General features: G+C 39.0%; 1 protein-coding gene across 1 annotated transcript; it reads left to right on the forward strand.

Moving 5' to 3' along the window:
• The first annotated feature begins 2 nt into the window (after positions 1–2).
• Positions 3–19,611, forward strand: SLC39A9 (solute carrier family 39 member 9). The gene is made up of 7 exons (XM_085062164.1): positions 3–553; positions 4,338–4,446; positions 7,495–7,686; positions 10,121–10,189; positions 11,290–11,375; positions 13,262–13,396; positions 15,180–19,611. Exons 1-7 carry the CDS (start codon positions 458–460, stop codon positions 15,408–15,410), a joined length of 918 nt encoding a protein of 305 aa, XP_084918290.1. The 5' UTR covers positions 3–457; the 3' UTR covers positions 15,411–19,611.
• Positions 19,612–21,314: the final 1,703 nt, after the last annotated feature.

Raw genomic sequence — 21,314 nt, forward strand, 5'->3', positions numbered from 1 at the left:
CGGGCGGCGGCGCGTCCCGGAAGGGGAAGCGCGGAGGTGCCACTTGGCCGCCCGGGCAGCGGCCGTGGGTGCGGGGTGGGATCACTGGTCCCGCAGGCTCTCCTGGGCTCTGGCTGAGGCCGCCCCGCCGTGAGGAGCCGCCCGAGTGCTCCCTGTCCGCCAGCGCTCCCTCCCGCCTCCCCTGGGAGCAGCGCGGTGCGGGTAAAAGTTGCCCCGCTTCAGGTGAGGGCCGGGCCCACCTGCCGCCGGCCGAGCCGCTCCCGCCCCCCGGCCGTGGCCGGGCTCTCCGCGAGCCCCTGGCTGGGGGCCGAGCCGGCCGGAGCCGGCGGGCGAGAGAGACATGGCTGAAAGCCTCTCCTGGGAGCTCGGTGTCTGCACGGGTTAAGGCGTGCGGTGGGGCGAGGTGGAAAAGTTGCTGTTGGATTTCACTTCAAGGGACCAGACAGAAAGCGGCGAAATGGATGACTTCCCCTCCATCTGCCTGCTGTCCCTGGCCATGCTGGTCGCCTGCTATGTGGCAGGAATTATACCACTGGCAGTTAATTTTTCCGAGGTAAGACAGCTCCGCCAAACTGCTCGTTGGTTGCTAAAGGAGAAACAGGAGAAATCTCCCAGTAGGAGTTGGTGCCGTCCTCTTGCGTGCGGCAGCGCTGTCGAGGATGAAGCTGTAACTTTATGGGTGCAAAATTAATTGTCATTCAGAACTGCTGTGTAAATTTTTGTTTGTTTCACAGTGTGTATAGAAGCCATTTAAACTTGCCAGATTTGGGTCTCTGCTACAGGTGAAGCGAAGTCTCAGCGTGTAGTGTGAGGACACGAATAGGCATGGCTATTCTTAGAAGCTTGTGTAAGAAACTGCTGAAGTGAGAGATTATCTCTCATTATGTGCCTGTGGGCTACTCAAATTAAGGCTTTTAAAAACAATTCCAAGAATATTCTCAGAAAACTTTGATTCACAATTTTGTTCACAGCCTACACTGTTGAAAATTAAACCTTAGCTCTTTGATTGCCATACAATTTCAAGTTACTGCCCCGTGTAACTCAAGGCATTCTTCTGAAAAATACCTTGGATAAGTAAGGTACTGTTAAAGCAGAGAGAGACTTCACAGATTGGGTGAGTTTCCAAACCGTACAGGAGTTCCTTATTAAACATACTTGGGTGTTTCTAAGAAATAGTTGTTGAGGTGATGATGATTGTCACAGTCTTTGGAAGTTTCTTAATATCCCCTGATGCCCGAGGGGTATTTCTCTTTCTAAATGATAATTGTCGTATATAGCGGTATGGTGTAGTGAAAGTTTAGTTGTTCCAAGGTAGTAAGAGCACTCTTATGAGGGGTTTCCCATTTCTCTGGAAATGGTGCTGCTTTTGGGAAGCAATGTGCTGGTGGAGAAATGTGACTTTGTCTTCCATCAAGTCCAAAGGCTCCTTGCACCTGTCCTTTTGTTCCATTATTAGGAGGCTTTGGGAGCAGTAGACCTTGAGCAGCATGGAAGGAAAGGCTGTTCATTTGAGGAAAAGTACAACTCAACTAAATGAATTGAAACCTAAGAGTGTATTGGGGAGGCTTATATGAACATCACCAGAGTTCTGTTTTGCCAGTGCTTCTTCTGATTCTTTGGTGGACCTTCCCTTATGTGTCTTCACTGTTGTTGCTGCCACTGTCTTCAAAACTTGCTTTTGCCCTGGAGCTTACAAAAGGTTTTCTTGCAAATTTGCTGAGAGCACTGCTTTGTGTGCTAATATTGTCTCTCTTCTTAAATTTAATATTGCATTTTGTAATGTATGTGCTTGACAGTCACCTGTTAACTTTATATTCAGTGTAGTTTGAAGGTAAGGTTCCTGATCTGTCTTTGTTTTCCCTTTGTATAGTTGAATCAGTGGTCTCCTAAACCTTTCAAGGCTTTCAGCAGCTGCAAGAATACAGATCTGTTGTGAATCCAAAACTCTGCCTAAGTAGTAATCATGTACTTATTAGCCTTTTGTGTGTGTTGTATTTTACCATCAGTACACACATGTGCAGTCAGCTTTGTTATGGTATCTTAAGCTATCAGAAATTCTTGACACAGTTTTGCACTTGATTTAAATATGATATATTTTAAGGGTTTGCATGCAGTGCTTGTTTAAAAGAGGAGCAAAATATCTCTGCATGTGACGTACAAATCCTAGCTAATCCTGGAAGTGTCTAATTAGAAGTTACAATTGTTTTGTTTAAAGTTACTACTTAGGATACTGCAACAAGGACAATTTCAAACTGAAAGGAGTTTGTTCATTCTACAGTTTGCAGAAAGTTTTGCAGGTTGCCAAAGTGAGTAAAAATGCCTCTTCCCACTGGGCATTTGTGATAATTGAGTTGAAGACAAAAGTGAATGCTGTGCATAATACACCCCAGATGCTGGAGAACAATAAAATTATTCATTAGTGTTAATACATTCCTTCAGGTGACTTTTTTTGCCATGGAACTGATTTACTTGTGTTCTGATCTCATGCTGTGTTCTATTGTTTCAGTTAGATTAGGATTCTTGAAAGTATAAAACTCTGGGAGAGCCAGGTATGACTACACATGGGTGGTAAAAGGTACAAACTGAACAGAACTTAGCCTTATTTCTGTGTGCAGAGGTACCCTTTCAGGTTAATCCTAATTTACAGGACTCTGTTGGTCTAATTTAGGGCTGGAAACAACACTGTACCAGTTCTGAGGCAGTCTCTTAAGATGTAGGCTAAATGCAGAAAATTGACAAAATAGAGTTGTAGTAGTTTGAACGTTTTGGTAGTGTGACAGAGTCAGGAACTGGGGCCACTTCCTGCTGAAAGTAGGTGTAAATTTTTGATAGGTCCAAGTAAGAGTTCCAGTGCCATGCAGATTAAAAAAAATACCGAGCGGTGGAAAAGTTTGCTAATTTGAGGAATTTGAGATTTTTCCCATGGATTTTTAGCACTGTTTACTGTGTTACTCTTGTTTTTTAACATGCAAATATCTTTAACAGAAATGGTTTGATTTCTTGGATAAAACTGTATTACTTTTGCCTGCCTATGTAGGCTGTTTTTAAATTCCTGTATTCACCATATCTAACTATTTTATACTGAAAAGGAGGTGGAGACTTATCTTGAAATAAAAACTTGTTAATGTATATTATTTTCATGGATCACAGGTGCCCAAATGAAATAAACAATACTCTGTATTTGCAGTTGTAATAAATCAGTATTACTTCTGACACTTTTCCCTGTGTTTATGTGTGTATGCAAAAGATACTATAGTGTTGCAGATAAAAATAATCTATTTTCCCCTTGTAAGATACTATATTTTTGCAAAATGACTTTATGAACAGCAGATGTAGAAAATTTATCCTCTCGTGTAGATTGCCAGCGTATAACAATTTACCAGGTATAGTTATTATAAATGCTAGTATACAGTGCATGTTTGTGGAAATTCTATGCTTGTTTTCCTCTCTTGCATGTTACTATTTGAGTTTTCCCCACTAATGCTGCAGTTGTTCCCTTATGGCCACATTTGGCTTTCTTTCAGGAAGCTGCTTGTGCATCTCCCTAGTGCCTCCTTCTTCTGTGCAAGTGCTGCACGACTCAGTGACACTGACCAATTTGTGTCATTATGGTACATTAAGGAGAATGGATGGCATAATAATGATATGCAACAAGTGACTTCCTGTTAATCAAATGCTGACCTCTGTCTCTAGGTCCTCAGTAGTTAACTTTAGTATTTTGGTAGCACTCAGACTTCTCACTGAGCACAGAAGACGATGACGGTTCTGCCTCAAAATGAGGGCTACACGGTTGTTTGGGCGATCTAAACTCCCATGGTTGCAACACATTATTTGAGAGAGATTCTTACAGAAATTGAGTAATGGCCTCTGCAAACTGTCATACTTTGATGACTCTGTCATATTTTATTATGTTTATGTAATTGGATTTTAGTACGTGGCTTTGACTTTAGCCTGTCATTGTAGTCACAAGGAAGTGAATTGGTGAATTTATTGGTAAAACAGAATGTAGTTAGTGTGGGTGGAAGATACCTCTAAGCTTTTTGCCCCAAACTAGAATGTAACTATGAAAACAAATCTAAGTAATAGTAGCAAGTACTGATAAACTGTGCTTGTGTTGTGTTTTTGTAGTAGAAATTCTTCCCAGAGTATGAATAAAACTATTTTTCTTTACTATACTATAAAAAACATTTTTATGTATTGTTGCTAAGCTAAGGTTTAATTGTAGATTCTCAATATTTATGTCACAAGTAACTCCCTTCCCAACCTCTGTTTATAAGGGAGAGTAAAGAAAGCATTTTCATTCTTAAACATATTACTTGTTTTGTACTTGCTTGCAGGAGAGATTGAAGTTGGTGACTGTTCTGGGTGCTGGGCTGCTGTGTGGAACTGCCTTGGCTGTCATTGTGCCAGAAGGAGTACATGCACTTTATGAAGACATTTTGGAGGGTAAGAACCAAACCCCGATGGCCTAGTTCAAGATTATTTTAGGTCATGGTGTTATGGTATACTGAGGCTTCTTTTTAGGGTTTTTAACATGAGGTTAATGGAAGAGCTTCACAGCCACGTGACACAAAGCAGGCATAGAAATGCAAAACTGCTGTAAGCCTGATATTGCATGTTGAAGAATGTGATTAGACTGTAGATTGATGACTTGCTGAGTTATCCAGTCATTTATGGGTCTGGATACTGTACTGTTCATGGAATAACAGCCTTTCATGACAGGTCATTTGTAGTGTTTCTTATTCTGGGGAGAGTTAACTTCCACTGCAACTTCAAAGGAGGTGTAAGGATGCCTTTGGCAGAGAATGTAATTATGGAGTATTTGCTGTTTCTTTTTGTAGTTTAGACTGCAATTAAAGCAATTGCAGGAGATGTTTTACAGATCTGTGTCCTTGCCATAATAAGAACTTCCTCTGAAGCTGAAGAACATCTTGAAATTAATATACTTAGCTGAAAATTATGGTTGTATAGGGCTAATTCACAGAGTAGCAGGCATTTCTTTCTTGGGTTGTGGTGTACACTGCACATCTAAATCTCTGTGTGTTTCCAAGTTCAAGCATCCAGTTCTAGTCTGCTGCCACTGCCTTCACCACCTCATCATCTCTAATGAAGAGCTCAAAGTGAGCAGTGATCGTGTCTTGCAGGGATGTGTGTGTGGAGCATGTCTTAGAGGCAAAATCCTTAATAGAGCTCAATTTGAGGTTATGACATTGTTTTAAACAGCCAGGGCTCATCACCTCTGTTTGGAGTGCACTTTAAATTTTGCTTTATCTTGGAGATTTGTGCTGTTAGATGACTGTTACATGTATGAGATTTTTCCAATATGCTCAGAATCAGATGTTTGAAGGTAAATGGCAATTACTTACTGGTTGCAGGGGAAACAACAATAAAGTTGAGGCTGTAGAGAACTTTGCAAGCATCTGGTGTACTGTTGTTGCTAATCTGGGATTGGGAAGTAACTGTAGTCCTTTGCTTTTCTTGTAGTACTGGGTTTTTTCTAAGCTTTTAAAATTCGTTTTAGTAATATGCTTTAATGTATACTGTTTTAGCTTCCACTAAATTTATGTTGTTCTGATTAGTTTTAGAATAAATAGAAGATAATACATAAAATCAGCCTTTATCAAGAAGTGAAGGAAGCTCTAATTATGCTTTTATACTGTACTATAATTTGTGCACTCCAATGTCGGATGTCTCTAATGAGCTGTAGTTGTGGTTTGCTCTCTATTGAATTTTAATTCTGTGTAGACTAATTTTCTCTTGTAATGGTACAGCTAGCAGCAAATACAATTGCTGTGAATGTTTGTGGGTTTAAATACTTTTTCACTAAATGGGGTATACTGTTCATGTATGACATCTACAGCTTGCTGTGTCGAGGTGTATGGGCTGCGCCTTTCTTTAGTGTATGGTGAAAAAAGACACTTCACAGTACTGCAGTTGTAATAACAGAAGTATTTACCTAGGAGAAAATAATTTGTCTGTGAATGGCTTCAGACGCAACGTCTAGCTCACAGTATTGTGTCTAAAGCCAGTCTATCTGTAAGGATATTTTTTATATTGTAAAGAGTAACAATTAATGGGTATTACAGATTTAACTACAAAAGTTATTTCTAATGCTTTTCTTAGAAATGTTGGATATTCAGAATTAAACTTAAGATTATGAGAATAGATTTCTCTTTTTTCTTTTTTTTCCCTCAAGTTCACCTATTTACATAATTAAACCTAGAAAGGTGCAGCTAAGGGAAACACTGAAGTATATTCACATAAGTGGAAAAACAAAGAGAAGTCTTTGTTTTCTCTGTTTCAGGTGTAGCTTAACTCTGGTTGCTTGTTATCAGTCATTTGAGTGTTTTTCATTGATAGGGAAGTAATTTACTATTCTGTATCTACCCACAGGCCATGGAATAAATAACTTCTAATTTTCAACCTTGTAGGCTGAGAGCAAACAGCATATAATGACTTGGATTATTCTTTAGTCATAAACCTGTGTATATGTGTGGAGAAACCTTGGTTTGTGTACTGCCAGCAAATGAAATTCCTTTGCTGACTTCAGTCCTTTGTTTTAACTGCTGAAACTGTATAACCACTGTCAGAAAGATTGCCCTGAGTTACACACTATGTTTTATGGCTTGAAAGGATCTGAAGCAAAGTCAACTTCATAATACAGATGGCAGCAACCTTGTGTGGTCTAAAGCAGTTTTATTGATCAGTCTCGTTCAGCAAAGATATTTTGAAGTCTTTGCTACCAAGCGTATTCTGATGTGCTTTGACTGTAGTAATGGCATTGTGACATTTTGTACAGTGTGATGAATGTATACTTGTGTCATCCAGGAAGACATATGAATGTTCAAGCAACACCATGACTTGCTAGAGTAAGCTGAGTTCTGATGTAAGCTTCTAAAACTTCTGAAGAGAAGTTGCCATCTAAAAAACCTGCTCAAAATGAAAAAAGCGTGGACAAGCTTTAATGGCTTGTGTAGGAAAAGGCAACAGCCACACATCATTCATCCCCAGGGCTTGGACTTTGGGTTTCTGGGACGGTATGGCATTTGTAGGTCAGTGTGCTTGACTTTTGTTCTAGTCTATACCAATAGGATGTATCAATATCTCAGAGCATCAGTTAATCTTCTCAAAGGTGCTATTAAATTGTTGAGTGGCTGGAACCTATTTTATCTCCTCATCCTGTATTTTCTCACTTAAATCAAGATAATGAAGTAACTGCTTTATGGTATCTCTGAATATTGACAAAATTGGCAACTTCAGTTAAAAAAGGAATTATACAGCAATTTTTATGAATTAATTTGTATTTAAAATGCAGCCTGGCTTTGTTATAAGCTTATCAATGCTTTCCTAAGAACATTGTCTAAGAAAGACCTTAAACAAGGTCTTTTGTGTTTGTCCAGGAAAATGTGAGGAAGACTTTTGGCAAAGGAGGAAAAAAGTGACTATGTCATGTCTAGTCCCCTGTCCCCTAACCTGTTTGATTGCCTGTCACAGGGAAGCATCACCCAGCGAGTGAGATGCAGCATGTGATTGAGTCTGAGAAGGTAGCGAAAATCCCAGCTGTACATGAGCATGGCCATGACCATTCCAGGTTGCATGCCTACATTGGCGTGTCTCTTGTCCTCGGCTTTGTCTTCATGCTGTTGGTGGATCAGATAGGCAGCTCTCATGTACACTCTACAGATGGTAAGTAAAGATTCACTTCAATTAGACTTGCTAATTAGTCTTAATTAGCAAGTTGGAATTTTTCTTTTTTGAATGCTGCCAGGATTTAATTTGTCCAGTCATGTCCAGAGTTTCAGTAGGTGCTTTAAAAACATAAAGCAAGGTCCATGTGAGGTGTTTATGCTGGAAACCTATCTTAAAGTTCACCGTAATTTGAGAACTTGCCTCACTAACATGAAATAACTGTATGAGCGCGTGGGGATGAAAGGTGACCTGACACTTGAGTTATTGTCTGTTTTACAGTATCACCCATAGGGGATTTCTTTGGCTTTCCAAAAAACTTCAGGTTAGTCATATTAGTTTGTTTTTTCCTACTTAATTGTCATATATGTAGGTAAAATTTGCAACAAACAACAAGATATCTGAAGTAAGATGGCAGAAATAAGTAGATGTAAGCTCTGGTATTTTAACTGCATAGCTGGGTCTCCCACACTAGTCTAGAGCCTTACTTACTTCAAAATACTTTCCGCTTTTTCTAGAGATTTGTCAGCTTCTTTCAAGACTCTAAAAATGCCTACAGTTGGCTTTGTTTTCTGCCTGTGACTTCATGCTCAGAGTGTAGCTTGAAATGCACAAAAGGTGTTCTGTCATTTGAAAAGCTATTTTATTGCTTTTGGCTGCTTATTTTCTCCCACACAATGTCCTCTGACAGTGGAATTTGGCCCTGAAAAATTAAGGAATTGATCTTAAAGTAAAAGTAAAACACACACACAAAGGAGGGGGGATATGTTTTGGTTGGACTCTTGTCTGTTTTCAGTGTAGCTTGTATGGGGTTAGTGTGGTGGGACAGATGAAAGGCTATGGCGCTATGTCACCTTTGTGCTCCTGAAGAAGTGTAAATGGAGCCACAGCCATGGGTAGCTGATTTTCAGAGCTGTTCTAAAGAAACAATGGCAATGAGGATGTCAGGGAGATACAGGTGAGCAACTTCCAAAAGAATCCTTGATTCTTTTGGAAGGTTGTGACTCTTTTCTATGTCTCTGATCATAGCAAATACCAGGAGAAAACTGACTCTGATCTGTGATAGAGATACACACTAGAAAATAGAACATTAAGTAAAATTTTATCTAGCCAGTACCTGTCACAGGAGATGTAGTACTGTTTTTGTAACGCTTTTTAAAGCAACTGAAGAAAAACACTTCTGTCTTGAATCACTGTCTTGTAGTTTTATTGCCTGCCAAGCAACTAGATATTACTTTGTCTAAACTAGAAAAATTCAGTAGGTCAGAATGAAGATATGAAGTCAAATGTGACTCTTTCAGTGTGTTTAGTAGTGGTCAACCCAAAACAATGGTAAAGGAAATAGTTTTTGTATCTCTTCCCATTTGACATGAGTATACCATTGCTGTCAAGCAAGCTGAGCTGATGCAATTAGTTGTTCACACATGCTCACCTTCATTCAGAAATTTAAGCGGACCAAGGACAATGCATTAGTTTTAGCCAACTCACTTTCCTGATCTGGCATTGGGAAACTACATGGGTGCCTGGAAATAAAGAGAGACTGGAGGGTGAGAGGGCAGGCAGGAGGAAAGAACAGGACTTGAATTTCTGTTTCAGCACCACTGCACACTTAGTGAGGCAGCTGTGTAGGTGTGCATACAGTTCTCTTACAGAACACTGGGAGAATTCAGTAATGGCTGTTCAACTGTCTGGAATTAAACAGTTGAATAATAACATGTTTCTATATGTGTGTAGGGCTTACCCGCCCTGCAGTGATTCTTTGTAACTGTTTCACCACTGGTTTGTGGTGGTGGATATTGATGTTGCCCTGCCATTCTGTGTAATGAGCTAACCTGCAAATGCCAGACAATTCTGGTGAAAAAATTGGATCTCAAACAGCACTGGCTGCTTTTCTCCTTTGTGGTGTATAACATTGAAGGGAAATCTTTGCAACTGGCGCCATGACACATAGACTTGATTGTATACTGGTAATTGGCAGAGAATCACTGCAACAAAAGCTGACCCAGATTGTCACCTGAAGGAAACTACAAACATTGAGCTGTGTGGGGAAAAATAACCCTGACTCTTGGAGCAGCTCTGGATTCTTGGGATCCAAAAGTAACTTTTCTTTCCCTTGATGCCACAACCTTTAACATTTCATTTCAGGAGGTAAAGAAAAACATCTGCTTCTGCCTGTGAGAGAGATCCTGCAAATTGCAAAGAATTGTCTATTAGTCTGTCACTTATTTGTTGGCAGAACTTCCGATGATTTGAAGGTGTTAAGTGTCAAACTGTTTTACAGTAAATCTAATGCAGAAATACAGAAGCTGGTAGTTTTGAATATAACTGCCTAAGCAGCTGGGTGAGATGTGTACAGTGATACTTAAAATTTTTTTTTCCAACATAATTTATTCATTTTATCTCTGTATCCTAACTGTTCTCATTACTGTTTCAGATCCAGAAGCTGCAAGATCAGGCAATTCCAAAATCACCACAACACTGGGTCTAGTAGTCCATGCTGCAGGTAATGTGAGACCTATTGTTAATGCTTGACAAGGACATGCATTGCTGTGTGTCATCTTTAGGTGTGGTAGAGACACCTGGGTTTTGCTGTTGAAGGTGGCTTTTTATACAGAAGAAAAAAAAAAAAAAAAAGGCAGGGAGAACTAAAGATCTTCCCCAGAGTTAACTGGGAGCTCATATGCTTCACGGAGTTTTATTTGGGTACAGAATTTTCTCTTTACTCTTTTATTTTTGCCATCTGAGAGGCTGTGTGATGCTCACTCTCTGCCTCTTTAATTCTTTTGCTGGCTCCTTTAGTTGCTAAATTTCAAATCATGCTAACACATTTGATAAGTAGCATGAAACACCTTTGGGTTTGCTTGTTGGTTGATGTATTTTTTTAGGAAATACTACTTTAAATGAATAGTATCTTATAGGGGAAAAAAGGCCATTATAAGGTGGAGCACAAAGACCTGACTGAAACACATTTAGGCTGACTTGCAAGGACTGACTGTTGGGTATGTATAACAGTCAAGCCATCATGTTGTAATTCTTCACTATATATGTGTAGCATAAATATGGTGCTTTTTCATCTCCTGCTGAAGGTTGTTATCTAGATAAGGCAAAAGATGTTGATCAAAAAGGTACTTCTTCACTAAGCAAGTGTTTATTAAGGACTAGTATAGTATCCATTTTCTATTTCATTTAGACAGTATATATAAAAATAGTATTTACAAAAGTATTTATATTTGAAAAATCATTTAAAGGGTAATAATGAAAATTCTTGCAATGTTTAGTACCTAAAACAGATTTTTTTAATTTAGCCTTTTCTAGTGCAGAAGACTAAAACAACTACACTTGTTCTAATTTGAAAGAATGTGTCAATACTGAGTAGATTCCCAGTATGGTTTTTATGGTCTTGGGAAACATGAGACAGCTCCTGTTGAGGGTTGTCTGATATTCTGGAATGTTATGGCTTAACAAAGGCAAGTGAATTCTGTGTTGGGTTGCTATTTTTAATGGTGATTTTCAGTAAATCAACATGTTTTCTACTGTCAGCCTTTGCGGGGGTGGGGGAGCTCACGTGGAGGAATAATCCATGATTCTGCACTCCTTTTTCAGCTGATGGTGTTGCATTGGGTGCAGCAGCTTCTACTTCTCAAACTAGTGTCCAGTTGATAGTGTTTGTTGCGATTATGTTGCACAAGGTGAGTTATCATCAAAAATATCTTACTTCTACAAAAGACCGTTCAAGCTCACAGGAATTGCTTAAGAGCTACAGTTTCATTAGTGATGTAATACAGAAGTGTTTAGTGCCATTGAAACAAAGATGTTGGTAATACAAAGACCAAAAAGCACCAAAAAGTATGATGTATGACAGAAGAACATATGATTGATGCTAAGTCTGAGTGGGGTGCAAATTGAGAGAGAATTCTAACTGCCTACAGCCTACCTTGGTTGCAGTGGTTGGGAAAAGTCTCCCAAAAGTAGGGATAGAAGAGTAGCTCGTGGAGAAATGTGTCAGCTTCACACTGAGTTCTTCTGAAGCTAGTGTGGTAGTGTTTATTTAACAAACAAAAACTCCTAGGTTATTACTGCTGTAAGAGGCATATTCAGAGAAGTTTTAAAGGGTGAGGCACAGAAGTATATGCTAGTGCACTCAGAGAGGAAAAGCAGTTTTATGCTGATTACAACACTCTTTTCATTCTGTGATGTTTGTAAGAAAATGGGAAGGATATTTGTCGTGAAGGGTTTTAGTGTTTAAAAGGTTAGTCTTTTGAAACCACTGAGTATCAGAGTGCTAAATTACAATTTCTGGTTGCATCTGTTGTAGTAGCTTCAACATCACATATTATTTTTGTAGGAAAACAAATGTTTTGCTGATGGTAATATGCAAACAGTGCCTCTTGAAGATAGGGAGATCTTTGTTTAATACTTGTGTGAATGTACCTACTGGCTATATAGGCTCTAAACATACATGTGCAGATGAGATTTGCCTTATGGTAGCACATGCATAGATCACAGGGGTTAGTTATAAATTCATCAGAAATCTTGCTTGCATAATTACATGTTCAAAATGTTAGGAAATGCATATCTATTGTGTCTTTTCCTCAATGTTCACACAAGAAATTGTGGTTTACACAACTCTTTGAAGGTGGCAGTGTCACTGTTGCCTCTTGACTTACGGCTATTGCCAAGTGAAACTTGCTTTTGTTATTCTTCATGTTCAAATTAACTGACTTCCGAGATTGTACAGTTTTAGAGGAGGGAAATTTCTCCTATGAATATTTGGTATTAGAAGAGAAACTTATTTCTTCTCTGGTGTCTTTTTTCTATTCTTCTGATCTTGATTGATGCTTTAGTCTTTCTCATTTTTTTTCCTTCTTCTAAGTTTAAAAAGAAAAAGGATTCTGTGTATAAAAATGCTTAATGTATTTTAGTTTTATGTCGTATCTCAGAAATATCAGGGTGGATTGCATTGTCTTTATGCAAGAAAAAATGTAGTAAATTCTGTGAGTAGTGGGACACATATGCCTTTTGTATAGGAAACTGGATGCCAGCAGAGAGAGAAGACGGAAGTATTTGGTTCCTGGTGAGAACAGGAATGAACTGAATGATAAACTAATCAAAAGAGCTCTTAAGTATTTGTTAACATGGAGGCTGACTGTTATCTGTCTTTGGGCAATTTTTTCCCTCTGTGGGTTAGTTGTAGAATTTTTCTACCGCAGATGAAGAAACTATCTATCTAAGGATGTGTGATAGTAACAGGATGAAAAAAGAAATAACCTAAATTAATGGAGTCTTAGGAATTATAGCAATGACTCAAGTAAAAATGAATATTTTAGTATTTATAATGACTACACAAGTACATGTTTTCTGATAGCCAGAACATGAGTTTTCATTAGGTTTGGTTATTAAGGTGGGGCAGTCTGCAAAATGCTCTTGATTTGTGTTAGCTGCAGCATGCTAGTGCCTGCCCTGAATGTTTTCCAGATCAGTCCATTCCGATGTAGTAAGTAATATTTCAACTTTTTCTCATCTTTCAGGGGTTTTTAGAAGGTATTGTATTACCAGTGAATATTGTTTTTTGCAGGCACCAGCTGCCTTTGGCCTGGTTTCCTTCCTGATGCACGCTGGGCTAGAACGGAATCGAATCAGAAAACACTTGCTGGTCTTTGCGTTAGCAGCACCTGTTATGTCGATGGTGACATACTTAGGGCTAAGCAAGGTAGGTCCATGATTTTGTTCTGCCCAAAATCTGGCTTAGTGGTGGAGTTTGGGAAAAGGGCTGTGATACGAGTTTCGTATTACATAATTCCAAACTGCTTGAAAAATTCAGCAGAATGAAGATTTAAGAAAAGTTGATGAAAAGGTAGCAATATGAATGCACAAAACAAGTAATAACCCATGCTTTTCCATCAGAATCAGTGACATAACTTCTTTACAGAGTTTGGTATAGTGTTTTTTAGAAATCTGATTTCTGTCTTTTATCATTTCTGCTGCTCCCCACTGAGAACAATTTTTTTATATAGCAGATTTTATCTGATGCCTGTTTAAATAAGTAATTTTCAGCATTGCTGCACACATTCTTCTTTTAGTATGCAGGTAGGAAATAATCTCCTCTAGTTTCCCCCACCATCCCAGAAGTCATCCTCTTACATTCAAAGTCTGTGTCAGAAGTTGAGTCCTCAGCTAGAACAGTCTTTTTTCCTTACTCTGTAAAGTGTTGTGTCTTGGGTCTGTACAACAAATGGCCTGTGAAATGGGATGCTGCACGTGAGTTTATCATCTCTGTCCAAACGAAATGTTTCTGCTTCTCATAGCATATCCTGGGATGCTCCTGTATTTCTTAACTGTGTTGTGTCATGCTGGTGACACGCTGTGATGGTCTGTTGTGAAGGATATAACACATGATCTCACACAACTCAAGGCATGAGAGGAAAGATTAAATAAATCATCTGGGCTAATCCTTTGCTTGCTGGAGTTATATTTGTCATTACAGTACAAGACACAGCAGAAAAAAAGGTTGGGTAATAAAAAAAAAATTTAAAAAATTAAAAAAATTTTTTTTAAATAAAAAAAAATTTAAAAAGTTTTAAAAAGGTAAATAGCAAAGAGAATTCATTCTCTGAGTACTCTTTTAAAGTGTTCTTGTCAAGGGTTGGGTTTACATTTTGTTCTTCAGAAAGAACAGAGAATTGATAAGGCATCAGGGCTGTCATAGTGTTTTTATACTTCCAGATGATGTATCTTTGCTCTTTGGAAAAATGACCTGAGAGTATACACAAGAACTAAGATTACGTCTGAGTTGGAGAGTGTTCAAGAAGGTTTTGAATCTGATATAAGTGGGTTTGCATTTCATTGCATTTACGGATGTGTAGCGTATTTTAATCATAGTATGAAGGTGAAGAGACGCTCAGTTTTGATGCAGAAGATGCATTTCTTCATGAACTTTGCATGGAAATCATGGAAAAGTTTTGGGTGTTTACTTCTACATACAAATGAAATATTAAATGAGTGATGTTTTGGGACTTGGTTCCAAAGAGCAGTGACCTAGATATTTAAAGGTTAACATCTTATTTGAACCCTTTGTTTAGAAAAAGGGAGGGAAGAAGTCAGTTTTGAACATCCTCTCTAAAATGTGTGGCTCTGCAATATGAGCTTTATTTTTTTTCAAAATGTTTGCTATGTTGGCTGTGAGATGGTCAAAAAAGATACGTCAGCAGACTGTGACTTTTTTGCATTTCTGAGGGTTCTTTTGTAAGGGTTTTTTTTCTTTTGTAAGTCCAAAGAGAAATAACTAGGAGGACAGGTGTCTTCCTGTTCCCCTACAACTTTAGAGTGCCAGTTACTATATGTAAGGTGCAGGACACAGAAAGTCACACTAAACCATTGTCATTGTGAGGCAGTGAGAGTTGATAGAAATCCTACTGTGCCTGGATACTGAGAGAATTTTTTATTACTGATTGAAGAACTGCTTATTCTCACTTTCTTTGCTCTTTGTGTTTCAGAGCAGCAAAGAAGCCCTTTCAGAAGTCAATGCCACTGGAGTTGCTATGCTGTTTTCTGCTGGAACTTTTCTTTATGTTGCCACAGTTCATGTCCTCCCAGAAGTAGGAGGAATTGCTCATAGCCACAAACCTGAATCAACTGGAGGAAAAGGACTCAGTCGTCTGGAGGTGGCAGCCCTAGTATTAGGGTGCCTTATTCCTCTAGTTTTGTCCATTGGACACCATCACTAAACGCTCAAATTTCACTGTTCTCCTCCTCGATACGACATGAGCAGTAAATGTCTGCTGCTCCCTTTATCATTCTCTTACCCATCGTCCATCCCATCCACTTTATGGAGTTCAGAGGGAATCTTGATTATGAAATGAGGAATATTGGGAAAGTTTTTAGTGTAGCAAAATGTACTTTGGCAGCCGGACGTAAATTCTGTGTAACTTTCTTTTCTGAAGAACATTTGCTATTTTAATTGTTACTTCTGGCCCTATTCTCAGGGAAGATGGAACTTGAAGTTTAAGAAAGGTGAGCGGGGAAGAACATAGCGACTCATCATGAATTTGCAATCACCAAAGTATCCTGCAGTTCAGCTTTCACAGCTGAGAGCAAAACCCAAGGATGGCTGCATTTTGAGAGGTTCAAGTCTCACTAATGAAGAAGGGGGCTCTCCCCCATGGGTTCTACATTGTCCTGGCAATGTGACTGGACCTTGTGATGCTTGTCACTTACTGTATTGCAGAAGTTGGCTACACTGGGAACTCTGGATAACACTGCTATTGTCACAGAAGTGTCACTTGATAGGAAAGAAATTATGTAGACTGTGTAGGATTAGGGTAAGAAATCAGCTGGGTAAGAAAGTGCAAATGAGTTTTGCAGTGTATTCCATTATTTAAGTCAAAGGATAGAAGCAAGGAGAAAAGTGTTTTGATTGTTTATGCAATTGTTAATAAATTCTAAAAAGGCACTGTTTCCTGGGAGATGGTCTTCTGCCAAGTCAGTCAAGTGTTAAGCACCAAAAATGTTAGCAGGAGTTACGTATTGGCTACTGTGATACACTACTGCTTCTGTTGAGCGAGAGACCCATAGTGCCCTTTGAAATAGAGCTGTTCTGGGCTCTGAGGACTAGAATTGTGATGGAGACAGCTGTTGAGGGACCAGAGAACTTGACTAGCTTATTTTCAAAAATCTGAACTGCTGAAATCAGTGGGGGACTGTATGGGTTTTTCACTAAATAAAGGTATTACAGCTAACAAAACAAGGTCTTTAGTTAAATAATTATGCTGCAGATAGAATACAAAGTGTTTCTAAAGCAGTTCTGAACAAAAAAAAAAAAAAATAACCAACCCACAAACAAAAAACCAAACTGGTGGATTCCCAGTGGACCTGTTAGACATTTAGCTTTTCCTTTGGTAATTGTTCATTCACCTCTTGCTTATATGCATTCGTTTTGGTGCATCTGCTGGAGGACTTAATGCCAATTGCTGATGTGTCTCACTGCAGAGAAGTGGTAGAAGATCCCTCCATTTCCAAGGCATAAGCTTTGTCTTATCAGGCACCATTTTCCTTTATGCAAAATATGTTATATTCTAATAACTGTAGTGCATTGAAAAGTCGGGAGTGCTTGACATGCACAGAATCAGCATAAAATTCTTTCTTTAGGGGAAATCTTTTTAATGCTGTACCCCTTTTAAGCTATTCTTTGTCTGCACTATTTGAAGATAACTTTGCCAAATGTATTTTTTCTTTTTGATTTTTTAAAATGAATTTTGAAGTCTTGAAATATCTTCTTAACTGAAGTGCTTCTTGTTTCCATTTGAATGAGTGCAACTCTTTTTCATGTCATTTATTGCTTAAACTGCAGAGCCCATTGTGCCTCATAACTTCTTTACATTTTTGCTGTTGTCCTGTTTGTTATTTCAGTATTGGGTATGGCCTGGCTCTTGGACTAGTGATTGCTTTGCTGTTGGCTCTGTAACGATATGGGTGTATCCCAGGATTGAACCTAGTATTGATTCCCAGGAGTGCTTGTTCATTTGTGTGTTTTACTATATAAGATCAATGCAAAATTATTAAAAGTCATATTTTCCCATGAGACAGTATTTTCAGATAGAATTAGTGCTTCAGGCTTAAACAAGCATTTTTTTTTTATATTAGACCTTCAATATTGTGTTCTGAAAAGCCAGTGCAAAATTAGTGATGTGGATGAGATCCTCTTCAGTTCATTTTTAAATGGTTTTGTCTGTTTTGGTCTTGGGATTTTTACAACATACATAATGCAAATGGTAAGCTACTGGTTTAAGAAGTTGAGCAGGACAGGTTCTTAACACATGCAAATGATACACATGGATGTTTACTCCAGAGTTCTGTTCTTCCTGATTTCTCCTTAATTACCTTCCTTGATAATCTCACTGTTTTACCATATTTAATCTTTCCACATAACCATTTCCAAAAGCTGGAGAGTTTGCAGGAGCAGGAGATAGCTTAGTGCAGCACTTGGTGCTTACATTTAGTGAAGCAGTAAGTTTTTATTCTTTAAACTCTGTCCTGTCACTTGCATTTACACCCCACCCTGGGAGTTAAGCTGACATCCTGACTGCATTCCCCTTCAGCCTCACTTTGTGCACAACAATAGCAATGGTTTAGGGAGGTAAGGTCCTGTTTCATGGCTTTTGTTCCAGGTTGAAGCATGTGGATAGTACCTTTTTACATGGATCTGTGTGTATTGGTGAAGATATGGCAGCCAGGCTTTTCACTGCTGACATAACCTCTGGTACATTAATCATGGGTGCCGCTGCTGAGAGGTCTTGTCATCTTCCCGTTTTCCTGTACCTTCAGATCGTGTTTCCCATTTCTGAGGCAGCCATCGGAAATAGTAGTACTCAGTTTAATGATTCATGAAGTGTAGAGGCCAAGTTATAGCAGCAGGTGAGGGAATTTGAATGAAAACATTGGCAACTTAAAACTGGCACAAAAATTCTGAAAACATACTTTTCATTTTGGCATTTGTTTTAATGATAAACTTATGTATTTTCATTTTTTCTTCTACCCATTTAGAAGTAGCAACAGCATTTTGTTTTGGCTGCCTCTTATATCAGTTGAATTATTATTTTGGATTCTGTAACTTAAACTGCAGTGGCTAAAGAAGCTTTTGGTTATGTTGATACAGAGAATGTAAAAGTTTATATTACCAAACCTTTCCAAATTATTAGTGCCACATGGAGGATTATTTTCTTGAAGCACAGTATTTTAATGAGTTAAATGAAATGGTCCATTTTATTATAGCCCTTTCTTTCTACCTATTTCCCCATCTGTCACAGTAAATCCAAGCATTGCGTGTAGTCAGGGCCATCTGGTATCATTTTCTGCTCCTCAGGAGACCTCAGTGCAAACAGATTCCTCTTACTCTCTCTGTAATAGCCCTCTCTACCTGTTTTTTCTTCTGTGAGGGAGGTGGCAGCAGGTCTAATAGGTAAATGCTTAAACCAAGTGCCAGTCATGTCCCCCTTTACTTCTGTAAGTCCCTCTAGGAAATCCATAATCTCATCACCTGTTTATTTTCAGTTAATGATTTCTTAATTGGCAATAGGAATTGGCCTAAAGCTGTTTCTGTTGATCCTGATGTCTTCAGGTACTTTCCCTACTGTTCTAATGCTTTTATTTTTCCACATATGAAGAAAGAAAGTACTTACTTTTCAGCACTCAATGACAGATGCAGAAGCTGCACTGACATTAACTTCAGTAACAATGGCAGAGCTGTCACACCAAGACAGGATTTTTTGATTGTTATGGCTTGTCAGGTGGCTGGGTGTTAAACACAGAAACCCACTGTTGACTACAAAGAACTATTTCCAGGTGGATTATGTAAAAAGCTAATCTTATCCAAGAGGCCTAGGAAAACCACTGTGTTTATTCAGGAACTAGTTCAGAGCCTTCAAGGAGCTTTTGACAGTGGCAGGTGTGTCCATGTGATATCAGCTGAATGCAGAAAAGAGATGATGTGGAATAAATACTCCTGCTGCTCCCTTCCCATTCTGTGCTGGGACTTGGAAAAAGAGAAGGGAAGTGTACTTGTATTCTTTTGAGGAAGGAGGAGGAGTGATTGCAGTATAGAGGTAAAATCTATGATGAATATCAGATTCTTTGTCACAAATTTCAGATTCCTGTTCCCGTCAAACTTCTTTTAAAATGTTTTCTTTTTTCCTTACTGTTCTTATATCTCTTAGCAGCCTTGGCTTTCCAGGGAAAAATATTGTGTGGTCATTGCTGTTTACCTGACTCCATGTATGGAACTGTAATTTTAATGTCTTTTTTCCAAACCATTTGTACACAAAATCATTCCATGAATGGCTGCCTTATAATTTTTCCACTTTAATTGTGAATGGTTAAAATAATATTGCCGTTTTCAATTTGTTTTATTATATTAAATTTTTACTAGGTGCAGTGCTTTGGAGTTGGCTTGTCATTTACTGCATGGGGTTTTGTGACAGCTCTGATGGAAAGAAATGAGTCTTAAATGGGATGCAAGCAGTGCAGACAGTACATTTTATTTTTGTGGGAGTGTATTTGCTGCTTTTCTTCATGATGTCTGAGCACCTCCTGCAAACCTGGAATGTGAAACTGCATGTCGGGAGGCAGTCCAGCAGGTGGATTTGGATATGGGTGTGAATGTGTTCAGAGGTATTAATGCAGAGATGATGTGACAGCTCTGCTTGAGCAGGACATTTGGTGACTTTCAGCTTTCCTCTCTCGAAGAGTGTTTAGGAGTTGGCATTGCCCCAAGCGATCTCCTGCACCCCAAGGGAAATCTCTGGAGCTTACAAGGCTGAGACCTCTTTGGAGGCCAACAGGGAGATGATGGGCTCAAGGTTGCTCCAGGCCACTGTTAAAAGGCCTGAGGACTTTTGGCAGTAGCAGGTGTGTCCATACCTTTAGCTTTGGAGCTAAAGAAAATTGTCTTTGCTCCATCCTATGCTCTCAGTCTTGTCCGTCCCAAACCCAAAATGCAGCCACTAAGTTCCTCCATTCTTTGTGGTAGTCTTTGTGACAGAGTAGCCTTTCCTATACATGTGTGGGCTTTAATGATTTTTGGATGAAAAGTCAGCTTTAAATCTTAGCCCAGTTTTTCTTCTTGTCTTATGGGGGGAAAGTGCTGGTGTAATATTTCATGCCCTGTTAATGATTCATGGGTTTGTTTGGGTTTTTTTTTCCTCCTATCTTCCTGCTGTTTTCAGGCACTGAGTCACAGCTCAGCTTTCCTTGTGACTGCCCTACAGTGATCCTACTGCTTACCTGTTGACAGCTCTTCAGTGTTGCTTTGCCTTCACTGTTGATGCAGTTTCACTGGAAGGCAGCCTCACCTTCCTCCTGCAGCCTGCAATCACATGGAAGCCTCTTAAGCTATAGCTCCCTTTGTTCTCTCTAATGTCATGGTGGTCATTATGACTGAGAGGGGACTGTGCTCTTGCTGTGGAGAAAACTTGTCTTCTCAGGCTCCTGAATTTCTCTGGCTTTTATTTTCTGCCAACATAACTTTGAGTGGCAAAGAATAGTAGTATGTAAAATGTTAATAGTGGTCTCTGAGAGGTGCTCAGGCAGGGGTTAGGAGGAGTGCTTGGAAAATTAGTTCTGTTTTATCAGAGCTAAAGCTTGTGGGGCTTGCAGTGGGTTGGTTTTTTTCCTGTAAGACACTTCAAGACACATTTTTAGGGTCCATAGGTTTTATTAACAGATTTTTTTAAAAATCCAGTGAATTGTACACTGTGTACTGTGATTATAGAAAAGGAAAACTTTTAGAAAAAGAAATTCAGTGGATTTATATGGCAAGATGCAGCTTTAAAGAATTACCAGCTTAAGCACCTTTGACTGAAAATATTACTTTACCAAATATGGTTGGGACTAGATTTAACATTTTAAATCACATGTAGGGCTCAAATAATTGAATTAGAGGAGCAAATGGAAAGGTGCTTGTGGCTTGCCAAAGTGTCTGACATTGTGTGTATGATATTAGGGGTTTGTAAAAGAAAGTTATTACCACTGCAGCATTCTTTTGCTACTGTCAGGTTTTAGGGCAAGGATGAGAATTTGAGTTGGGATACTTGGAATAATTAGGAAGTTGACTCCCTGTCACAAGGCAGTCCATAAAG

This window comes from Lichenostomus cassidix, chromosome 5 (assembly GCF_008360975.1).
Source record: "Lichenostomus cassidix isolate B80296 chromosome 5, HeHo_3.0, whole genome shotgun sequence".
Taxonomy (NCBI): domain Eukaryota; kingdom Metazoa; phylum Chordata; class Aves; order Passeriformes; family Meliphagidae; genus Lichenostomus; species Lichenostomus cassidix.